Raw genomic sequence first — 19707 nt, 5'->3', positions numbered from 1 at the left:
GTGACCAGTGAGTCAGAAGAGCTCTGCTTTCCTGCTTTTTGTTTTGAACAATAGAGACTCCCAAGATGAGAAGGCATGGATGGGTTTCAACAGATCATACAATCTCATTACATTGTCTTTCTTCCCAACCCCAACTCCCTGTCTTCCAAATTTCCCTAGGGTACCACCAATCCTTCTAGTCAGCCAGATTCACAACTTTAATTTCATCTTCCACTCAATCACTCTTATTCGGTCCACATATCTTATGCAGCTAAACACTCAAAGTTGCTAAATTTATGGGTGCCTCCACACTTCTCACACATATTCCCTTTTTCCACTCACCTAACCACCACTCCAGGCTGAGAAGGACTTATCACCTCTTTCCCAGACTACTGAAGTAACCTCCTAATTGGTTTCCATGCCTCAAGGCTGTCTCCTTCCCAATCCATCCTCTACGCAGCTGCCGCAGTGATTTTACTAAAGTGCAGGTGTTACCATGTCACTACCCTGCTAAACAACCTCCAGAGATAATATTCTAAGATGAAATATCATTTTTATGTCATCCTTTTTAGAAGATGTGTAAGTTTTATAACATACATTATTAGTATATCAGTACATTTATGTAACTTACAGGAGAACATGATCAAACATTTTTTAATGACTGGATATACAATCACAAAAGTTTAGAAACATTGCTTTAAGCTAATTTTGTATCTTGTTTATTTTTATTTTTTAAATTCAACTTTATTTTATTTTCAGGTCCTCATTCTTTCCTTCCCACCGCCTCCTTCCCCCATTAAGAAAACAAGAAAAACAAAATTCCTGGTACAAACATGTATAGACAAGCAAACCAAAGCCAATCAATCAATAAACAAACCTTTATTAAGTATCTGCTGTGTGTTAGGCACAGAGCTGGGCACTGGAGTCCAGCATAGGCAATATTCAAAAACGTAGACACATCTCAGTTGCTTTACATGCTACTTTAAAAGAAACTTTTCTCCTTCCTCCCCATCTACAGAATATTTTTCCCAGACTATATCATGGTGTTTAGGGGGAGACATAAAGTGTGTAATTCACATACCTCATATTTCATGTTCTCCTCACAAAAACATTTTGAGGTGGGAATGATGCTTATTAGCCCCTTTGGCACCTGGGGACAAGGAAATAGAGACAGAGACATTTAGGAACCTGCTGCAGGTCATACAACTAGTGGCAGTGACACTAGACTGCAGTTAACTGGCTCCAATCCTTTGCCATTTCAACAGAAGAGAAGCAACCTGGTATGATGGAAAGAAGTTGGGAGAGCCGAATTCTACATCTTTTCTGCCACTAGTTCTAGCTATCCCCCTAAGCCTCAATGTTCTCATCTGTAAAATGGAGATAATAATAGTTGCTTTACCCACCTCACAGGATTGTTGTGAAGATCAAGTGAAATGTTACTTTGGTGATCACATAATAAAAAGTACTTTATAACCATAAAATATTATAGAAATGCAAGCTATTATTATCCTCATTGAAGACAAGTTTTTGAGATCCTTTTCCCTGCTCCCTCTTCGAGACGTTGGAGCCCATGTTGTACCTGCTGCTGAGGTAGTTGGTGCTTTCCAATAATACACTGAAAGTTGTAATTCCTTGGTTTCCTTGAACGTAATGGCAGATTCAGATGTTCTCAAAAATCTTACCTTGTCCCTCACAGTTTCAGGAATGACTCTGTTATATAAATTGAAGTCCTTTAATACACTTACCTTAGATCCACCTCATCTCTAGGCGGACCTAGCAAACTACTGCTCACCACTGACTTACTACCAGCTAACAGTAGGTACTTTCCCTGGGAGAAATGAGCCTCTAACTCATATAATGAGTTTTCTTTCATCTCTGGTGAACTTGCCACTGATTCTATCTCAATGGGTTGATTTGGTAGCTTGGAATTCTTTTCAAGGCAGTGATCCCAACAAACACTCCATCCATCTAGAATTCTCTCAGGTTCCTTAGAGAATAGTGAAGACCTAACGCCCAAGACCTAATTCACCTTCAAGAAGTTTACAATCTAATTGGGGAGGTATTGTTGTTGTTTTGTAGTTGCAGTCATGTTTAACTCTTCGTCACCCCACTGGGGGTTTTTACAGTGAAGAAAATGTGGAAAGAGCATTGGATTTAGACAGAGTCAAAGGTTCAAATCCCAATTTTGCTTCTTATGACCTGTGTAATGGGCAGGACACTTTGTCTCCAGTCCTCAGTTTCCTTATCTGTATAATGGGGTTGGATTGGGTGATCTCTAAGGTCCCTTTCAGTTCTGCAGTCTATCAGCTCAAGATGAACAAATATGAACTTCCGCTTCCGGGAGCCAAGATGGTGGAGTAAGAGGTTGAGTCTCTCTTACCCTCCCCTATTAACTCCTGAAAGCCCAGAAAATATCACCCCAGGAAAAACCCTGTAACAGCTGAATCGGAAGAAAGATGGGGTGCCACAGTCCAGTAGCCCAGGTAGCCTGAGGGATTAAGTGGAAAGGCCCCTCTTACCTTGGGGGAAGGGGAGCAGTACAGAACGGGAGGCATCCCAGCAAGCTAGTGGAAAGCCCCACCTCAGCATAACAGGAGGAGATCCTGAAGCCCAGGTGGTGGAGCAGGCAAACACCAACATCTGGACCCCAGTGCTTCATTGAGGGCGGGGGAACTAGTGGAAACCAGCTCAGAAAACCACCAGGTGCCTCAGCATTCTATAGCAACCGGCTCTCCCAGTGCCTCAGCAAAACTAAGGGAAGCAGTGCTCCAAGGAGCCCCAGGTGGATAAACACCCTACAACATCCATCTGAAAGGAGCTGAAGAAAGCAAAAGGAAGGAAAGGCCTGGGTGAGCAGGAATTCTCTGGGAGCCACACTACCCAATCCTACCCCTAGAGTTCCAGTGTTGCTGATTCCAGCCCAACACTAGGTAAGCTGCCAGAATCCTACAGCCTCCACCTACCAACATTGGAGGCCCCAGCACACAAAGCCATCGACCAGGCCCTAGGCTCCCAACACCAGAAGCCTGGGTCAGTGCCCTCTGCTCCCCAGTAGAAGAGCCCAGTCTCTTTAAAGGCCAGGAAATAAGCAAACACCATGAACAAAAAGAATCATACGATAGATTCTTCTTATGAGAAGAGTTAAGATCAAGGCAGAAATTCTGAAGAGGACAATATTGTCAACAAACCCACATCTGGAACCTCAAAAGGGAACATGAACTGGTCTGAAGCCCAACAAGCTGTCTTAGAAGAGCTCAAGAAGGATTTTAAAAGTCAAATGAGAGAGGTAGAACTAAAAATGGGAAAAGAAATGAGAGGTATGCAAGAGAGAGTCAATAGCTTGGAAAACGAAGGACAAAAATTAACTGTAGAAAACAAGTCTTCACAAAATACAATCGCCTAACTGGAAAAAAGTATACTAAAGAAAACAAGTCCCTAAAAAATAAAATTGGCCAAATGGGGAAGGAGGTACAAAATCTAATAGAAGAAAACAATTTGTTAAAAATTAGAATTGAGCAAATGGAAACTAATGACTATGAGAGAGCAAGAATCAGTCAAACAAAAACAAAAGAATGAAAAAATAGATGAAAACGTAAAATACCTCATTGGTAAAGCAACTGACCTGGAAAACAGATCCAAGAGAGACAATTTAAAAATTATTGGTCTACCTGAAAATCACTATGAAAAAAAAGAGCCTGAACAGCATCTTTCAGGGAATCATAAAGGAAAACTGCCCTGAGGTCCTAGAACCAGAGGATAAAATAGCCATAGAAAGAATCCACCAATCACCTGAAAGAGATCCCAAATTGAAAATGCCAAGGAATATAGTAGCCAAATACCAAAATTATTGGGTCAAAGAGAAAGTGCTGCAAGAAGTCAGAAAGAAACAATTTAAATATCATGGAACCACAGTCAGGATTACATAGAACCTTGCAGCTTCTATATTAAAAGACTGTAGGGCGTGGAATATAATATACTGTAAGGCAAAGGAGCTTGGATTACAACCAAGGATCAACTACCAGTGAAAATGAGCATGATCTTTCAGGGGAGGAGATGGATATTCAATGAAATAGGGGACTTCCATACCTTCCTTAAAAACAGACCAGAGCTCAACAGAAAATTTGATCTTCAAATACAAGACTCAAGAGAGACATAAAAAGGTAAATGGGACAGAGAGAAACAACATGTTATTAATAAGGGCAAACTATTTACATCCCTACAAAGGAAGATGACACTTGTAACTCTCAAGAACTGTATTGTTATTACACCTTGTTAAAGGAGTATACATAAAGAGAGGGTGGATATTAGTTGACTTTGATGTAATGATAAAAAAAAAATCTAATCAAGTGGGTTAAATGGATCCAAATAAGTGGATCAATCTGATCTTAGAAAATGTACTGAGGAAGGAGGAGGCAGACAAGGGTAAATTACATTACAGGAAAAGACACAAAATCCTATTACAGCAGAGGGAAAGAAGGGGCGGGCCCCCCCCCCCCAGGGAGCATTGTTTGAACCTTACTCTCATCAGATTAGGCTCAAGAAGGGCATAATATAATCAGTTAGGTATAGAAATCTAACTTGCCCTATAGGCAGTAGGAGGGAAAAGGGGAAAGAAAAGGGAGGGGGGAAAAGAAGGGAGGGAAGAGCAGTAAGACTAAAAGGGAAGAAAAGGGAAAGGGATAATAAAAGGGGGAAGGGACTGAAGGAGGCGGTGGTCAAAAGCAAAACACTAGTGAAGGGGAGAAAGGAAAAAGGAGAAAGAAAAGCATAAATGGGGGGGAAAGGATGGAGAAAAAGACACAGATAGTAATCATAACTGTGAATGTGAATGGGATGAACTCTCCCATAAAACAGAAACGGAATGCAGAATGGATTAAAAACCATAATCCTACAATATGTTGTTTACAGGAAACATATTTGAAAAAGAGTGACACATACAGGGTAAAGGTAAAAGGCTGAAGAAGAATATATTATGCGTCAGCTGAAGCCAAAAAAGCAGGGGTAGCAATCCTGATCTCAGACAAAGCAAAAGCAAAAATAGATCTAATCAAAAGAGATAAGGAAGGAAGCGACATCCTGCTAAAAGGCACCATAGACAATGAAGTAATATATATGCACCAAATGGTATAGCATCCAAATTCTTACAGGAGAAGTTCAGGGAGTTACAGGAAGAAATAGACAGCAAAACTATACTAGTGGGGGATCTGAACCTCCCCCTCTTGGGCACTAGATAAGTCTAACCACAAAATAAACAAGAAAGAAGTTAAGGAGATAAATAGAACATTAGAAAAGTTAGGTATGATAGACCTCTGGAGAAAACTGAACAGGGATAGAAAGGAATATACTTTTCTCTCAGCAGTACATGGCACATACACAAAAACTGACCATGTACTAGGGCACAAAAACCTATTACAGCAGAGGGAAAGAAGGGAGGGAGATGAGCATTGTTTGAATCTTACCCTCATCAGATTTGGCTCAAGAAGGGAATAACATAATCAGTTAGGCATAGAAATCTAACATGCCCTATAGGCAGTAGGAAGGAAAAGGGGAAAGAAAATGGAGGGGGCTAATAGAAGGGAGGTGGGACTAAGGGAGGTGGTGGTCAAAAGCAAAACATTAGTGAGGAGGGAAAAGGAGAAAGGAGAAAGAAAAACATAAACGGGGGGGAAGGATGGAGAGAAAGACACAAATGGTAATCATAATTGTGAATGTGATATATGAATGTAATGAATACTATTGTGCTATAAGAAATGATGAACAGGCTGACTTCAGATAAACCTGGAAAGACTTGTATAGTTTGATGCTGAGTGAAGTAAGCAGAACCAGGAGAATGTTGTACACGGTAACAGCCACATCGAATGATGACTGACTTTGATAGACTTAACCCCTCTCAGCAATACAAGGATCTAAGACATCTCCAAAAGCCTCATGATGGAAAATGTATCCATATCCAGAGAAAGAACTATGGAGTTTGAATGCAGAGCAAAGCATACTATTTGCTATTTTTTTCTTCTGTTGTGTTTTGTTTCCTCTTTCTGGTGGTTTCTCCTGTTAGTTCTAATTCTTACTTACATCACTAATGTGAAAATGTTTAATAGGAATGTATATGTATAGCCTATATTAGATTACATGCTGTCTTGGGGGGGGAGAAAAATTTTAAACTCAAAAACTTATGGAAGTGATTGTTGATAAATTAAAATAAATTAATAAAAAAAAGTACAAAAAAAAATAAGATGAACAAACATGAAACCATTACAATTCTAATCGTTCTGTAGCACTATGTGAAACACTTTCCTTACAGCAGCCATAAGAGGAGGTAGTGTGGGTTTTATTGACCCCATTTCACAGATGATAAAACTGAGGCTCAGAGAAGTTAATTCATGAACTTCACAGAATTGGAAGGGAGTTCAGATGTCATCTTGTCCAACCTGTCCCTGAGTAAGAATCCCTTCTTACCATATACACAAATGGTTGTCCAGCTTTTGGTTAAGGAGTATCCATTACCTCTCAAGGCAGCCTATTCCAGATTTAGATAACTCTACTTGTCAGTAAGGTTTTCCTGGGCATGTACCCCAATCCCAAATTTATTTCTTTGTAATTTGTATGCATTACTCCTAGTTCTGTCTTCTGGGACCAAACAGAATTAGTCAATTCCCATTTCCGTGTGACAACCCTTCAAATACTTGAAGAGAGCTGTAAGAGCTAAATCTTCTCTTATCTGGGCTAAACATGCCCAGAGCTTTCAACTGATCATGTAACATGAGCTCAAGGCTTTTCATATCGAGGAACAGAACATCTGAGTTAAAATAAGGAGACTCTATTTTGGCCAAAACAAATAAGAAAAGAAAGAAAAAAGTAGCCTCAGAGCTGACTGTAAGGAGGGCATTTGTCCAAGGGTCACAAGCGAGGAAATATTGCAAGTCAAGCTTTGAATCTGAGGTTCAAGAAATCATAGAATCACAGAGTTGGAGGGCACCCGATCCAACTCCTCCTTGAACAATGATACTTCTGCAAAATACCTAACAAGAAGTTGACCATCTAGTCTTTGCTTAAAGACCTCTAGTGAAGAGGCACCCATTGCGTTCTGAAGTGGCCCATTCCACTCTGGGATAGCTTTAATAATAGAAAGATTTTCATTACACTGAGCCAAAATTGACATCTCCATCATTTTCACTTCTAGTTCTGCCCTCTGGGCATGAACAAAACAAGTCTAATCTCCCTTCCATAATGAGAGCTCTTCAAATGCTAGAAGACAGCTAGCATATTTCTCCTCCCTCTACCAAGTTTTTCCTAGTGTCTTCAACTTATCCTCATATGGCATATTTTTGAAAGCCATTATTACCATGCTGGTCACCCTCCTCTGGAAAATCTCCACAATATTAATGTCTTTTCTAAAATATGGTGCTTAGAACTGAACATACTACTCCAGATGTCTGCTGTCTGACCAAGAAAGGCTAGAAGCAGGAACATCACTCCCCTCATCCTATATACTACACCTCAATTAATGCATCCTAGAATTGTAAATTCGTCTTTTTGATGCCATATCACACTGCTGACTCATTGACAGTACGATCACTGAAACCTTTTACAGATCAACTGCTATCTAGCCATATCTTTCCCATCTTGTGCTTGTGAAATTTAACCTTATAACTTAAATGATGAGATTTTACATTTATGCCTATTCGATTTCATCTTACTAGATATAGACCATGTTCTAGACTTTTGAGATTTTTTTGAACTCTGATTCTGTCATCTACCATATTAGTTATCCCTTCTAGCTTTGTTACTAGCTCCAATTTGATAAGTATGCTATGTTCTTAGTGCAAGATTTATGCTGCCCTTGTAAGATACATATGTCCACATGTAATGTCTAATAGGTAACCATGGATAAATATCTCTGGAATCTTGCCCACACCTCTCCAAGAGAGACTGATTCCTGACTGGGAAGAAACATGAGAAGGGACCATAAGGTCCCTGTTCTGTTCTCTTAATAAAGGGGATGGGATACTAGCCCCTTCTCAATTCACTGCTGTTCTAAATCTAAATCTAAATTCAATGCTGTTCTAAATTGACTGAATCCAACCTGGGCCTTGGTTTATGCATATGGAATTGGGACTAGGATTCAGGGGTGGGGAACCTGCGGCCTCGAGGCCAGATGTGGCCTTCTAGGTCCTTGGGTGCATTTGTGATTGAGTCCAAGTTTTACAGAACAAATCCTTTCATTAAGGGGATTTTTTCTGTGAAGTTTGGATTCAGTCAAAGCGCTACACCTGAGGACCTAGAGGGCTAGGTGTGGCCTTGAGGCTTGCAGGTTCCCCACTCCTGACCTAGTTTGTTGTTTTTCATCCTTTGTTTTTGAAGAGGACCAATGACATCACAATATTGGGGTCAGGATACAGTATGTTCAACTGGAGCTAATCAGTCCAATAGAGTTCAGAAGGCTCTACCACAAGTCAGGCACAAGTAGTCCACTAGAATATTTGGGATGAAAAAAATTTTTTTTAAATTAAAAAAAAAAGAATATTTGGGATGGAGATGTCTCTGGATTTGTGCAGCCCATGTTTCCTTTGTGCTACAGTGATTCTGCTTTACTCACGATACTTTACAGTGCCTTCTTTAATTCAGGTATGCCATGCTGGATGGTCCTATGCCAGTGCCTCCCATGAGTCACAATCTATACCAACGTTCTTCAGGGACACCTTGAGAGTATCCTTGTATCGCTTCTTCTGATCACCATGTAAGTACTTGCCTTGTGAGAGTTCTCCATAAAATAGTCTTTTAGAGAAGCATACATTTGGCATTTGGGCTACACAGCTAGTCCATTGGAGTTGTGCTCTCTGTAGTAGAGTTTGAATGCTTGGAAATTCAGCTTAAGAGAGGACCTCAATGTCCTGTCCATCTTGCCAGGTGACCTTTAGGATTTTCCTGAGATAATTCAAATGGAAGAGATTCCGTTTCCTGGCATGGCACTGGTATACTATCCAGGTTCCACAGGCCTATAACAATGAGGCTCTGTAGACCTTCAGCTTGGTAGACAGCCTAATGCTTCTCTCCCACATTTTCTTTTGGAGCCTCCCAAATGCATCGTCCATCTTTATAAAGGAAAAGGAAATAGGCAGTCCTGTTACGATCACAGGGGCATCTCTGTCTTAGTCAGTGCTGGTAAGATTCTTGCCAGAGTCCTCCTTAATCAGCTAATCCTTTATCTGGAAGATGTTCATTTGCCTGAGAACTAGTGTTGTCTTCAGCAAGTGCCGAGGAACAGTCAACGTGGTATTTGCTGCCCAACAACTCCAGGAGAAATGACAGGAGCAGAACAGACATCTCTACGCAACACTTGTCAACCTGATCAAGGCCTTTGATACTGTCAGTTGTGAGGGCTTGTGGAAGATCATGGTGGAATTTGGTTACCCAGACAAGTTCATCAGTACTGTATGCCAGTTTCATGATGGCGTGCTCACGCGGACTTTGGATGAAGGACAATGCTCTCACGCTTTCCCAGTCACCAATGGGGGGAAGCAGGGCTGTACGTTTGCTCCCATGCTTGTTTAGCCTAGTTAGTAAGCCTGGTACAAAGGAACCCCTTTCGACCCTAGGAATGGAACTTGAGAGAGTCCCTTCCTGCAGAAAGAAAATTCGATGTTCTCAAACAGTGGAGTATTTTGTTTTTTATATGTTATCTCGGCAGCTGGCTGGCATGGTAGATGCCAGGGTCTGGAGTCAGGAAGACTTGAGTTCAAGTCTAGCCTCACATACTTGCTAGCTGTATGACCTTGGACAAGTCACTTAACCTCTGCCTCAGTTTCCTCTACTATAAAATGGGAATAATAATATCACCTACCTCTTGAAGGGTTGTTATGAGGATCAAATAAGATAATATTTGTAAAACTTAGCACAATATTGGCCTGTCACATAGTAAGCACTATATAAATGCTAGCTATCATAATTATCATTATTATTATTATTATTATTATTATTACTATTTCTGACCAGAAAATATTCAGAAAGCATATCGTTCTTCTGAGCTAGGTAATCTTACTTGAAGGAGTATGTGGTTGAGAGTAGGAAAAGAGATTTGGGGGCCACAAAGCCCTACGGGCCATTTTAAAAGTTACAGGAAATCTAGCTTCCAAAAGGTAGACAACAAAGAACAAACAACAGCAAGCTAGCCCCCTTATTTCTAACTGACCCTAAGCCAGACACCCCGGGCGGTCAGACTGTTCCTGCATCATTGCTTCATCCAACCTCATACGAACTGCCATTTCCTTGTGTTCCCTTATGCTATCCTGCTCCATTATTGAAGCATCTTTCCGACCCCCCTCTCCCTATTCAAATTCTATCTCTCCTTCAAGTCCCGACTTAAACTCTATTCCCTCCATGAAACTTTCCTCAATGACTCTTGTCCATAATGAATTCCTGTCATGCTTAAAAAAACTTGTGTGTCTCCAGATAAACTTCATAGCTTTCCCTTAAACACACCAACTAAAAAGGCACATAGTAATTTCAATTCTCCATTCTTCATTTCCCGGCTGACTTGTCTGGTATTTTCCATCATGCTCCGTGCACCTTCTTTCTCCTAGTTTCCCTGCTTTTATGCTTCCTTTTGTAGGCTGGCTTCTTTCATTAGATGGTAAACTCCTCGATGGCAGGGATTATCTTGTGCCTTTCTTTGTTTTCCCAGCATTTAGCACAGTACCTGGCTTAATAAAAGTTTATTAAATGATTAATCAACTATCACGTACAAGGCACTGCATCCCTGATATCCTGGGCTGAGCCTGACTCATGCTAGTTCCATAGTACTTGAAGTCCAATATTCAAATAAAAGGAAGCACTCAGATGTTATTGGACAATTAATAATTATAATAGCCATAGTAGAGAAAGGATATTCAACAAAGATATGAATTGAGGAGACCACAAGTTGATTCAGCTGAGCAAAGAAACTCTGCCTCTGAGTTGCCCATGGTGGTGCTCCAGCCAAGTATCCAAGAGCATCTGGATATCCTCATGCCTGTTTTGTACTTTAGCATTTAGAAAGTGATGTCAACAGCTGGAGTCTTTACTCCCATGAGCTAATTCAGTCTAAAAAATGGTTTCAATACCTTTTAAGGGAAAAACAGCATAATTTACATAAGAGCAGGAGAGTTTGGATATTACTCCCACAATACCTGGAGATATAAAGTGGTGAGGTTTTTAAATTATGTATTCCCCGACCCCAAGGAGCCTATATTCTACTAAGGGTGGGTGGACATGATACTTACTTATACAAGTAATTTTAATATAGAGTATTATACTCGAGAAGCAACATGACATAGTAGATAAGACACTGGACTTTGAGTGGGGAAGACGTGGTTTCAAGTCCTACCTTAGGCACTTATCAGCCATGTTCAGTAATATCTGACTTTTTGTGACTTCACAGCCCATACTATCCATGGGGTTTTCTTGACAAAGATACTGAAGTGGTTTACCATTTCCTTCTCCAGTGGATTAAGGCAAACAGAGTGACATGTACAGGGTCATACAGCTACTAAGTGTCTGAGGTCAGATTTGAATTCAGGTCTTCCTGACTTCAGGCTCTGAGCTCTATCCACTGAGCCACCTAGCTGCACTCTAGTCATTCACTGATTCACAAATTCAGTGCCATCTTCTCCTCTCTCACTCACTCACTCACTCTACATATCTGATCAGCTGGCAAATCTTATGCTATCTCTACCTTACCTTTCACGGGAGTCTCCTTTATTCTTAGTATTCCTCCTCTCAACTCACACAGCCAGCACCCTAGGTCAAAACTTTTATCACTTCTTAATTGGCTAGAGCACTGGGCCTGGAGTCAGGAAGACTCATCTTCATGAGTTCAAATCTGGCCTCAGATACTTACTAGCTATGTGTCCCTGGGCAAGTCACTTAACCCTGTTTGCCTCAGTTTCCTTATCTGTAAAATGAGCTGGAGAAGGAAAGGCCAAATCACTTCAGTATCTCTGCCAAGAAAACCCCAAATGGGATCACAAAGAATGTAACATGACTCAAAATGTCTGACCAACAATTGGATTATTGGGATAGCCTGTTTGGTCTCCTTGCCTTAAGCTTTTCCCCACTTCAATCCATGTTTCACAGAGTCATCAAAGTTATTTTCCTAAAACGCTAGGGAGTTCATATCCCTCATTCCACCCTTGCTGAACAAATTCCAATGGCTCCCTATCACTTGTAGGATCAAATGGAAACTCCTGGGTTTGATATTTGAACCTGTTCACAACCTGGCCCCTTCCTATTTTTCCAGTCTTCTTACATTTTACTTCCCTCCTCGAGAGATCCAGTCATCCTGACCAACTCACTGTTCCATGCACAGAATACTCCATCTCTGCTCTCTCTGCTTTTTCATGGGCTGTCTCCCATGCCTGTTTTATAGCCTCTGATCATTTCTTACCATTCTCTATCATGTCTAACTCCTGGTTTCAAGACTCAGCCAAAGCACCACCTTCTACACGAAACATTTTCTGGTCCTCTCAGTTGCTAGTGCACCGCCTCCCAAAACTACTTTGTATACATATAGTCTGCATGTTGTTTCCTCCATTTAAATGTAAGCTCTTTGAAGGCAGAGACTTCGCTTTTATCTTTGGATCCCCAAAACTTGGCACAGTGCCTGGCACATGGTAGATACATAATAAATGCTTATTGACTGAATGTAAGTCAGCAGTGTGCTGTGGCAACCGAGAAAAGCTAATTCAACCTTGGGCTGCAGTAAGAAATGTTGCTTCCAAGAATAGGGAAGTGATGGTCTCACTGTACTCTGCCCTTGTCAGACTTTATCTGGAGCATCATGTTCAGTCCTGAGTGTTGCAGAGAAATGTTGCTTCCAAGAATAGGGAAGTGATGGTCTCACTGTACTCTGCCCTTGTCAGACTTTATCTGGAGCATCATGTTCAGTCCTGAGTGTTGCAGTTAGAGAGATATTGATAAACCAGAGAGTGTTCCAAAGAGAGTGACCAGGATGATGAAAGGTCTTAAGTCAATGTCACATGAGGATTAGTTGAAGAAACTGGGTACATTTAACCTGGAGAAGATCCGAGGCAGAATACAAGAGCTGTCAAATGAAGGAGGAATTGGAACTTTTTCTCTGGCCCCAAAGGGCAGAACTAGAGACAACAGGCAGAAGTCACAAAAAGGAAAATTTAGGTTTGATGTTAGGAAAAACTTCCTAAGAATTACAGCGGTCCAAAAACACTGAATGTCCCAGGCTGCCCCAAGAAGTGGTGGATTTCCCCCTCTTTATAGCTCTGCAAGCAAAGGCCTACTTGTTAGTGGAGATTTCTTTCCCTAGACCAAAATTCTATGATTCTATGAGTGAACCAGAGATGTGGAATAGTAAGGGCCCAGTTGAGGTTGGTAACATGACTTTGGAGCCAACTGTCTGCATGATTTTATGACTTTTATCAGCAATTTAGGAGTAGAAGTATGACCCAGGATTGAAGAAAGATGTTTCACATTCCATCTGACCACCCCCACCCACCATCTCCTTGCCATCCGCCTTTCAGCCTTACTTACCACAACTCTCTCCCAGATCAATTTCTACCTCGTACTTTAGGAACAATAATCAAACGAAGACTACGGTGGCTTCTTGAAAGGGAGCGACAACAGATCAAAGGACCCCAAGTTTTCACTCACCAAACCAAAACACACCTTCCTAGCCAACTACTCTCTTAAATGGGTTGTCTTCCTCAACCAGAACGTAAGCTTCTGGAAGCCAAGGATTGCCTTGCTTTGGTATTGGTATTCAAGTGCTTAATAAATACTTTTCATTGACAAGTTTTTCCAGATTAGGTACTCAGGTTTTGGAAGACTGTTGTTGTAGTTGTTGGTAATGACTTTGTTTTTGTCCTTATTTGTTGTTATTAACTCTGAAGTGAGACAATTGTGAAGGGAAGGAAATAAGGCTAGAAAAAGGACAGTTACTGGGAGATAAAGGAAGGACTGAGGAACTAGAGTTTGCAGTGAGGACAAAGACTGGGTCTATTTAGGAACATGGGATTATAAGCAGAACATGGGGATTTCAGAATTTATTTCAGAGATGTAACAGTTCTGGGTGATGATGAGATCTAAAGTGTGACCACTGCAGCGCTGGCAAAGGGTCCCCTTTAATCTCTTTCTGACCAGTTATCTGCCCCCATCGCTGGGCAGAGAGAGCTGCTGCTTCTGAGGCCCAAGCTGGTGTTCCTTCTATACTCTGGGCCCGTGGTATTATAGACCTCTCTGAAGTTGCAGCTCCTAAATTATCTTAGGCTGGAAAAAGGTCCTGTTGGCTCTGCTGCTCCAAAATTTGGCTTGAGATATTATTTTAAAGTTGTTTGGAGGGGAATGTTAGGAGTTCAGCTGGACCTCAGCCTGTACTCTGCCATCTTGGCTCTGCCTCCTTTTGACAGAAGTTAGGGATTTTAAGAAGGGGAAGTGAGGATGGTGGAGGTATACAAGGACTCTAATAAGGGAGATGGTATGTTTTATAAGAGAATGGGGCTGGTAGGCCAGAGATAGCGTACAAAGACTAGAAAGGAAGTGGCAGTAAGATTGAAGAAGCCTTCAGATGACAAGGTGAGTATTTTGTTTTTGATCCACAAGGTCAGATGTGTATTTTAGCAATGACAATTTAGCAGTCATATGGAGAAGGAATGATGGAGAGGGGAAAGACTGGAAGCAAGGATATCAATTAAAGGGCTTAATACATTAGTGGAGACTCTATAGAGGTGATGAAAGGCCTGAACCAGGATAGTAGAGAAAAGGGACCTTATTTTTTATCCCCAACTGCATAATACACCTGAGTTTTCTTGGCAAAGACCTTAGAGTGATTTGCCATTTCCTTCTCTAGCTCATTTTACAGATGAGGAAACTGAGGAAACAGGGTTAAGTGACTTGCCCAGGGTCACAGTAAGTATCTATGAGGCCAGATCTGAATGAAGACGAATCTTCCTGATTCTGAGACCAGTGCTCTATCAAATGCTAACTGGCTGCCCCACCTTAATCTTATCTCTAATTTAATGCTGTATTTAAATCCTAAATCTAACCCAATCCTAATCTTAACCCAGTGAAAAGATTATTGGATTTGAAGTTGGAGAGCCTGGGTTCAAATGCTGCCTCTGACACTCAGGCAGGCCAATTAGCCTCTCTACCTCAATTTATTCTTCTATAGAATAAGAGGGTTGAAACAGATGACTCCTAAGATATCTTACAGCTCTTAAGCCTGTGACTCTAGGACTGGAAATGATTTTCCATGTCCTCCTAAAAGTCTCTCCTTATCCATCCTTCATCTTTAGTTCCACTGTCATCCTATTACTCCCTTGTATTCTTTATCCTCCTTCCACACTAAGATGATAGCAACGGCCTCCAAGAGAGTCTCTCACATTTACTAAACCAGACCCGGATCTAGGAGCCCATGACAAGGCTGGCAACAGCAGGTACAACTAACTGATTCACGACTCCCCCCTACACACACACCTTCCAGCACACGCTTGCTGCTGCTTAGACGGTAAGAACAATCCCCTTGCTCTACCTAGAGACCAAGCTTGCCTCGAGATTCCCACCCTCTGGTCCCCACGGCCCTAAGGAAAAATGTATCCCTCGCCTGCACCGGGACTAAGGAGGCAGGGGGATAGCAGGTGTTACAATAATCACGAACTCTCTTTGCCTTCCTTCCCTGCCACTCCGCACTGCCCCCTTTCCCTCTCTCAGCTGGCCTTGTTTCCTCCTGCCTCGTCCGTTCCACCCCCCAGTGCCCCTCGTTTTCCCCTCCCCCATTATACCCATTAACCCCAAACCCAGAGACAGAACACCCCACCCCCTAGCCCACGACCCCCACGAGAGGTCGGGGGTGGGGGCCGGGCGAGTCCAAGCGGAGCGAACACAAGGTGGAGGGCGCGCGCTTGGGTCTGCGTGTTGGAGCTGCCCAGGCTAGCGCATGTGAAGTGTCCATATCCCAGGGCCAGGCGGCTGGAGTAAACGGACAGTCCCGCATCCACGCTCGGCGGAGCTCCCGCAGCGTGCCCATCCGGGATCCTTCCAGGCCGCCCAGCTCGACCATCCCCGCGTCCCCCCGCCCCGCGGCAGTGGTAGCGCCCGAACGCTCCGCGTCACCCATTGTTTACAAATCGAACTGAACCGGCTGAGCTCCAGCTCCCGGAGCTGCGGCGGCGGCGGCAGCGCGCTCGGTGGCCCCGCACGCGGCCGGCTCGGTCCGAGACCGCGACGCCTTGTCTTCAGAAGCTGTCTCCGGAGCCCGGCCGGGAGCGAGGAGCGGCCCGAGAAGCGGCGGCGGCGGCGGAGCTCCGGAGTCCGGGCTGCGAACCGAGACCATGCCGTGCCGGAGGGAGGAGGAGGACGAGGACGACGAGGCGGCGGCGGCTGGAGAGGAGGAGGAGGACGCCGAGGGGGAGGGGGAGGAAGAAGAGAGCTTCCTCCTGCTGCAGCAGTCGGTGACTGTCGGGGGCTCGGGGGACGTGGACCGGCTGGTGGCCCAGATCGGGGAGGCGCTGCAGCTGGACGCGGCGCGCGGGAGCCGGCCCGCCCCTCGGGGGCCCCTGACGTTCAAGCAGCAGTCGCCGCCGCCGCTGCGACCCCCGGTGCTGCAGCTGCTGCTGCCTCCGGGGCCGGCTCCGGCGGCCCTGCAGCCCTCGGGACCGCTGCAGTGCGCGGGGAACGGGACCCGCGCTGCCCTGTCGTGGGCGAGCGACGTGGGCGCCACCTCGCAGCCTCCGCCGCGGGCGCCGTCGGGTCCCTGCGCCCCAGAGGGGGCCCCGGCCCGGAGCAGCGCCTGCGGTCCGCACTTCTGCAAGCGGGGCTTCCCGCAGCCGCTGCCTGGCCCGTGCCGGCGCGCCTGGCTTCGGGGCGCCGCCGCCTCCCGGCGCCTGCAGCAGCAGCAGCACCAGCACCATCGGTACCGGTACCGAGGGCAGCCGGGACTCCGGGCCGGAGAGGATGACCCCCACCAGTTTCTGCAGCAGCTTGTCCTCTCGGGGAACCTCATCAAAGAGGCCGTGCGACGACTTCATTCCCGGCGCCCCAGGCAGCCTTTTCGAGCTAGGGCGCCTTTGCCCCCAGCACAGGTCCGCCCTCTGCCTTTACCCCTGGCTGTTCAGGAGTCGGAGGCAGAAGGGACTCTTGCTCTCTGCAGTCCTCGTCGACCAGCTTGCTCTAACCCGGAGAGCCTCCGGGGCCAGCCAGTTTACAGACTTGGAGATGGCATCTTGGTCCCAAGCAGCTAGTGAGTCCATCAGGTTCAGGGGCAAGAAGAGGGGAGGCTGAGAACCGAAAGCCCCAGCTCCAGAGACTGACATAAATGAACTTGAAATGGGGAACAGGGGTTCGAAGGCAAGGAGGAAAGACGGGGGTACCTTTTTCGAGGTTATGGGATGGGGAAGGGTGATGTGGAACAGAACTATAGGCCGTGGATCTGGGTGGTTTGTGGGGGATTGCCTGGCAAAGGCCTCTTCGGGCTGAAAATTAGACCCCCTCGGTCTAGTCTAATTAGGATGAATATATCCTATTTATAGACAGACTACACTACTGACCCAAGAGCATCAGTAGAAGATACTCTTTAATTTGTAATTAGTGGTGCTGACTTGCACTGAGCCATCCACAGCACATTAGCCTTGTTGCCATGTGACCAACAGCTCACCGTTTTAGACTCCTCAACTGGCCACCTCTGTGGGTGCCTCTGGAACAGAGTTGTTGTTTTCTCCTGTGTGCAATATTAACTGGCCTTTTAATAGGAGTTACATCTTCCGTCCTGGCCTCATCAGCACAGGTTCTATCCTACTGAGCTAACCATTAGGGGTGAACTCAGAATGGAGAATTATTCCAGTTACCTGCTTTGACTTGACCCAGTTTGTTTTCACTACTGGTAGTTTCTCTTTGACTGTTTTTTTTGTTTTTGTTTTTGTTTTTTGAGGTTTTTTGGAGGGAGGGGGTAGAGTGGGAATGGGGAGAAGGATTTGACAGTAGCAAGAAGAAACAAGGTGACTTAACCTGACCTGAAAACTTGGTAGCATTTTCCAAACTAGATTTGGTTCTTCTGAGTTCTGGGTTCTTACTGCTTGAACACAAATCAACTTCAGTAAATGTGAGAAGAAAGAAAATGAGTAAAGCCTGGGTGGAGTGGCTTTAAGCAGATTGCCTGCCAACCTCCTCTTTCTGCCCTTGCATTTCAACAGCCTGATGTTTCTAAGACTAAATGGAGAATATTCACACCAGGTCATGGTACGGAATGAGAAGGGGAAGGATTTGTTTGTGGGGAAGGAAGAATTCTCAACTCCACACACGGTGCTGTGGCTCTCTGGGCAAGGGAGTGACTGTATATTCTGCACCTCCTCCAAGGGAGCCTTGTGTTTTCAAACTGCTGAGAGTCTCCTGAGGACATGCACCTTGTGCTTGTATCTACTAGTTGGGAGTAGGGAGCTACTACTGTGCATGTGTGTGTACACGTGTGTGCACATGTCCACCGGCTTGTGTGTTGACACTGCTCCCGATTTTACTGCTCCTGCCTTTTTTGGCTAGGGATCAAGATGCCTTAGTTCCTGTCGTAATACTGCAGTTCACTAAGGTTTCCCTTCTTTCCAGGCCATTCTTCCTTTCTTGTTTATACTTTCAGGGTGTTTTTTAGGGGTCTCAGCATCAAAGAAAAGAGGCCCAGTTGAATGTATTTGTCTTTGAGGCTATTTTGTGCCATCTCCTTCAGCTCCCCTGAATGAAGGGGGTTTGTTTCCTCCTCTCTCCGTCCCATCCCTCACTTTTTTTTAGTGAATTCAATATTCTGAAAATGTGACCCTCTGTGTAGAAAACTGCAAACATCTTCCTTTAAGGTGGCTCAAATGTTTGGTTTTTGTTCTTTGAAGTTTCAGTGGCTTGGTCATCATTTAGATGTGGCTATTGATGTATGTGGATACACATACACTCCTCACACACATACACTTCGCAGCGGAGTGTCTGAAATTGTGATGGTCCTGATTTATAGGATTCTATCTTTACTGAAGTATCTATGTTAAATAAAGTTGTTTTTTTGTTTTCTGTTTTTATTTGTGCAAAAGGAAGCCTAACCAGCGGATTTCCATGGGGATGAAAACGCGTCAGCATGGATTACGTATGACGGTTAGCTTGTGTTCCTCAGCGTTCTGCCCTCCCGTAAAAGGGTGGGACAAATGCATCCTGTAAATGCTTTTAGAGCTAGCTCAAAATTAATTAAGATCAAATCCTAGAAATCCCCACCCCCATCCATCAAAAACAGGCAGTAATAAGGGAGTGAAATGTCATTCAAATCTGCCTCAACCAAGCAAATTAAGCACACTAGTAATAGTGTGGAGACTCAGAGTTTGTTCTCCAAAGCATTTGGAGGTGGGTGGTGAGGGTTATGTTGTAAGCTTTCCTTTCCTCCCACCTTTCTGGTTATTAACATCTTCCAACACATCTCATTCCAACCATTAATCTAGGACAGATCTGGCTTGTGTGGTTGTGTGGGTGCCAGGCTTGGATTGAGTAAGCCATTTTGAAGTACCTGTTAAAGGACACATTAATCTCTATTCTCATATTCTTGGCCAAAAAAAAACATGGCAGGGCTATTCTGTAAAGCATATGGGGTCTGTTCTGAAGCAGCCTGTGCCCATTAGAAGTAGGCACCTTTAGAGAGGCATCTGCTGAACTTTTGGCTGCCCGGTGTGGGCAGCAGGAAACAGTCCAAACACCACCAAATTTAAA

The 19707-nt window shown here is 44.1% G+C and overlaps 1 protein-coding gene across 1 annotated transcript; it reads left to right on the top strand.

Annotated features, from left to right (window-relative positions):
* Positions 1-16223: 16223 nt before the first annotated feature.
* LOC110215498 (proto-oncogene FRAT1-like) lies at positions 16224-19027 on the top strand. The gene has a single exon (XM_020997062.2). It carries the CDS (start codon positions 16314-16316, stop codon positions 17220-17222), a length of 909 nt encoding a protein of 302 aa, XP_020852721.1. The 5' UTR covers positions 16224-16313; the 3' UTR covers positions 17223-19027.
* Positions 19028-19707: the final 680 nt, after the last annotated feature.

This window comes from Phascolarctos cinereus, unplaced genomic scaffold (assembly GCF_003287225.1).
Source record: "Phascolarctos cinereus isolate Bilbo 61053 unplaced genomic scaffold, phaCin_HiC Scaffold_3;HRSCAF=262, whole genome shotgun sequence".
In the NCBI taxonomy this organism is placed as follows: Eukaryota; Metazoa; Chordata; class Mammalia; order Diprotodontia; family Phascolarctidae; genus Phascolarctos; species Phascolarctos cinereus.
This window is presented reverse-complemented; position numbering and strand designations above follow the sequence as displayed.

What these genes read in the sequence shown, in the direction of transcription:
- LOC110215498 (XM_020997062.2), top strand. Translation starts at nt 16,314, where the DNA reads ATGCCGTGCCGGAGGGAGGAGGAGGACGAGGACGACGAGGCGGCGGCG.